General features: G+C 55.4%; 1 protein-coding gene across 1 annotated transcript in view; it reads right to left on the bottom strand.

The window, feature by feature from the left end:
* The window catches only part of RADIL (Rap associating with DIL domain), a 25,596-nt gene extending 21,216 nt beyond the window's left edge, over positions 1-4,380 (bottom strand). Inside the window, exons 1-2 of the mRNA XM_057369826.1 lie at positions 4,317-4,380; positions 383-487 (exon numbers count right to left, since the gene is read on the bottom strand). Coding sequence (XP_057225809.1) covers positions 383-418 — 36 coding nt within the window. The 5' untranslated portion in view covers positions 419-487; positions 4,317-4,380. The remainder of the gene's footprint in view (positions 1-382; positions 488-4,316) is intronic.
* Positions 4,381-4,532: the final 152 nt, after the last annotated feature.

Here is a 4,532-nt window from a genome sequence, read left to right as displayed (position 1 = left end):
GTCCTGGCTCTCCCAAAGGTCCCTTTCTCCAGCATTCGGTGACAATGCTGTCCCTGCTAACGGCCAGGCAGGAATTAGTCAAGAGGCTGGGATTGCCTCCCAGCGACATCTGTGTCCAGGATCCTTCACCTCCTCGCAGCCAGGGCCTGGCCACACCAAAAGCAGCTATTTTCCACAGCCAGCTCTGTCTGTCTGAGCTCTGCAGAGCTGTGACAAACGCCCTCGGTGCTCACATGGCCACCACATGTCCCTCCATCACCACAAGTGACGCTGTAGCCACCGGGGACTTTCCTGGGGGCCCGAGGAGGTTCCTGCTCCCGTTATGGGTGAGCAGCTCCCTCCCAGCACCCCCAGCCAGCGCTCAGGAAAAGCCTCTCCCTACCTTGCCATCCTTCTCACGGGCCTTTTTTCCTTCCATTCATCCTCCTTCTCAGAACAAGCTTTGCCCCTCGCTGTGCATCGCCCTGGACAGGCGTCGGTGGCGTTCCTGTGGGAGGAAGAGGAGGAGAGGTCCTGGGCTGCTCATGGGCATGGCTGCTGGTGGTGTGGGGGGTTTGGAGGGCTCAGAGGTTCTGTRACAGGCTCCTGATGGGCCTCATGTTTGCAGGAGGGCTGCTGAGCCACTGCTGTGCCCCCTGTAACCAGGGATCCCGCACTGCAGGGATTTCAGGAGAAAGCAGCGGGAGGAAAAGGAAAAGAAAGGAGAAAGGGAGGAGATGGAACCAGCAAACAGCCCTGTGACCTTTATCTCCTTCTGCCAAGTGTCCCCAAGGATGCCAGGCTGGGCACCCTCTGACCCACGAGTGGACAGCAAGTCCTGGAGCAGCTCCTTCCCCCAGCACGCTGTGATGCTCACTGAGAGTTGTTTTCCTGACTCCCATCCTATTTTTGCTGGACATCAAGGAGAACCCACAGAGACAAAACAATCACCTGCCAATCCCCTCCAGGGATTACACGGGTGCTCCTCAGAGAGAGCCATCAGGGCACAAGAATGACTCTTTTCCATGGCTCCACCGTGATTAAAGATAAAAGCATCATCATCTAATTAAACCACCTAATCAGGGCCTCGCTGTGCTCCCATCCAGCCCCTCTTGCTGGCCCAGCCCAGGGCTGAGGGAGGAACCCTGYGGGGTCGTGATGGGGAAGGCAAAGAGGTGCTGACCCCACCTCTGCTGCTGCACGTTTCTTCTGATGATTAATCGCTCCTCCTGGTAAAATATTTATGCCTTATTTCCAACGTGTCTGCCCTCAGCTGCCAGATATTGATTCTTGCCATCTTTTCCCTGCTCAATTAATGAGCTTTTGGCTACCATGGATTTTCTCCTCTGTGAGTGTTTGGATGCTTTCGCCAAGCCCTCCTCTTTGCTCTTCCATTTGATTTATGAGTTGACTAACTGGCTGGCCCCCTTCTCTCCAGGTGTAAGACCCTTCCTGCAGCCCCTTGGTCCCTTCCCTCTGGACTCCACTTCTCTGCTGAGATGGAGAGATTGGATTTAGATGCCTTAAGCGCAAATTTGGTTTAGACCAGAAACGCAAATAGCAGATTTTTTTTTTCCACAGCCAAATTTCACATTATCCTGAAAATTTTCAGTTCTTCAACACAGAAAATGGGACAGACAGACAGCCACCCCCCAAACTTCTGCCTGTTGAACCCCTGTGCTGCCTCTCCCAGCGACTCCTGACGAAATTTTATCATCCAGATTAGGGACAGGAAACCACGTACAGGCACAGTTATTATTTTTGGGTGTAAAAGATTTCCATGCTCCATTCTGCTCCAGTTAGGATGCCTTTCGCTCACCCGGATTTGTACGAACCATTAACACTCAGCTGCTCTGGGTCAGGTCCAGGTTTTTCCAGAAATCATTTCCATCTCCTTTTTTTTTTTTTTTTTCCAGATTAGTGATAAAAACACCAAGTGCACGTTACCAGCTAGCAGCGCCCAGCAGTGATAATCTCCCTGATAACTGCCTTGGAAATGGATCGCGTTTATTTAATACCGGCTTTCTTGACACTGTGTAATGTCAGCTCTAAATACTGGACTGGATTGACTTTTTTAATACTGGAAAGTGCAGATTTTTACAAGAATATCACCTCCCATAACTCAAATGCCTCTCTGAAGTGTATTACAGCCAGAGAATCACCTCTCAYGCTGGAGACTGAAATAATTTCTACTTGCCAGGAGTTATTTTCCATATAGCCACGTTGGATGGCAGGAATTTATTCCTGGTGCTGAAGTCTTTAATCAATTCAAGCCCGAGCCAGATTTCTCCCTCTTCTCCCCGGGGGGATGCTATCAAGCCAATCAACCTGTAGCCACCAGGTCATCTTATTCCCTTTTGGGAAGAGCAGCAACACTATTAAAACACTTTTTAATCATCTGGAATTTCCCCGGGGCTCACCCCGGCGCACGGATGGGTGGTGAGGTTTCAGCTATAACCACCACAGAACAGCAACCAGAGAAAAGCTGTTTCCTCAGATCTTTGTTTGAAAATTTTCCTTTTTTTTTTTTTTTTCTTTTTCCTCCTCTCTTTTTTTTTTTTTGGATGGAAACCACCCGAGTCGCAGCCTCGGACTAACGGCAGCGACCGCAGCCTGGATGCTGCGAGTGGAGGGAGAGGCGGCCCCGGCTCTGCAATGTGGAACAAATTAGAACTCGGAGAGCAGAGGAAATGAGAACGCCCTGGACGCGGMGGCTTTGACGTGCGCTCTCCGGCTCCAAATCCTGCCCCTCTGCAGATCCCGACCCCACAGCCGAAGCTGCCGGGGCAAAACCCAAACCCCTCCGCTCCCAGCCGGAGCCCCACTCCTTTCCTTTCGGGATCAAACCTCCGCTCCAGAGCCCGGCCTTTCCTTGTGCGAGTTTTATCCAYCTAATCTAGGGGCAGATCGGAGGCTGATGATGTCCATGCCTGCCTCGGTGCCGTCTTTAGCCGGATCAGGGCGGGTAAACTCCTTACCGTGTTATTATTAGCAGCAGGCACCCTGCAGTAGCCCGGACCCCACGGCCCCGGCACTGCTCGAGCCCCGGTCCTACAAACACCCCCAGCGTGTCCCAAAGGCAGCCCCGATCCCACAAACACCCCCAGTGTGTCCCAAAGGCAGCCCCGATCCCACAAACACCCTCAGTGTGTCCCAAAGGCAGCTATCGCTCCACAAACATCCCCAGTCTGTCCCAAAGGCAGCTATCGCTCCACAAACACCGTCACAGCCTGGGACCTGATTCTACAAGGACAACAGGAGTCCTTTCAGCAGATTTTCGATTTTCTTTTCTTGGGTTTTTTTTTTTTTTTTTCCCTCCCCTGTAATTATTTTACAGGGTCTTTTGAGCCGCCAACGTGCACCAGCTCTCTGCTAATGCACCAGTGCAAATGCCAGCCCTCCCTGTGCCCAGGCAGCTCTATTTACACACGCACTCCAGAAACACTGCACAAAGAGCATTTGCTTTCTTCTGCCTCCCGAGCTCCAGAGTCTCCGTAGGCTGCCTAATTATAAGATCTTAGCAATAATTTTTTYTTTTCTAGCGATAATTAACTGGTCCAGGAGAGAGCTGAAAATAAGCACTTCCCAAGCAAGTAGCAAACTCCCCTGAGTTTTCTCTGCTGAAGTTACAACTCAGCATGAAACYGCTCCAGCCTCGCAGGGACACGGATCATCTCAGCACCTCCCTGCCACGGCCTGGGATGTCACCACGGTGAACACAGGTGACATGGWGGGTGTGGGATAGCAGTGGGATCCCAAGGGTGGTGCAAGAGGACAAGAACCCCAAGGGGCATGGAATGGGGAGAGGGATCCCAAGGAGCGTGCAAGGGGGAGAAGAAGCTCAAAGGACACGGGACTGGGAGAAGGACCCCAAGGAGCGTGCAGTGAGAAGAGGGATCCCAAGGGGTGTGGAATGGGGACAAGCATTCCAAGGAGAGTTCAGTGGGGATAAGGAGCTCGAAGGGTGTGGACCGGGGAGAATTCCTCTGGCGTGCGATGGAGGGAAGGATCCCGAGGSATGTGCCAAGGGACACGGACCCGCAGGGGCAGGCAGTGTGGGGCAGGCTCYCCGTGTGCCCGGCCATGGGACAGGGACCCGCGGACACTGCGGCTCCCGGCACAGCCCTGTGCCCGCTGCGGGTCTCCCACGGCAACCGGACAAGCCCCGAGCGCCGCGCTCCTCCCGCCTCCGCTTCCCGGGGAGCGACAAACAAACGCTCCCGCCCGAGCCGGCGGGGTGTCCGGGGACGCACCGGTGGGGATCTGCCCCCCAGGAATGGAGGGTCCCCGGGGAAGGGTCCGCCCTCGCCCCCCGCGCCCCTTTCCCCGGTACTCACCGTCGGAGCGGGGCAGGCTCGGCGCGACCCCGGCGGCGGCAGCGCCCGGAGCCCCCGGAGCCGCCGGGGCTGCGCGGGGACCTCGGGCCGGTCCCGTCCCGCCGGGGCGGAGCGACAGCGGCACCTGCGCCACCCCGCGGCCACCGCCGGCACCGCCCCGCGGGGAACGGGCCGGGAACGGGCTGGGAATGAGCTGGGAATGGGCTGGGAACGGGC

The sequence above is a fragment of the Malurus melanocephalus genome, unplaced genomic scaffold (genome assembly GCF_030028575.1).
Source record: "Malurus melanocephalus ecotype Western Australia unplaced genomic scaffold, MMel_1.1 scaffold_115, whole genome shotgun sequence".
Classification (NCBI taxonomy): domain Eukaryota; kingdom Metazoa; phylum Chordata; class Aves; order Passeriformes; family Maluridae; genus Malurus; species Malurus melanocephalus.
The sequence above is the reverse complement of the archived record's forward strand: the minus strand, read 5'-3'. Positions and strand labels throughout refer to the sequence as shown.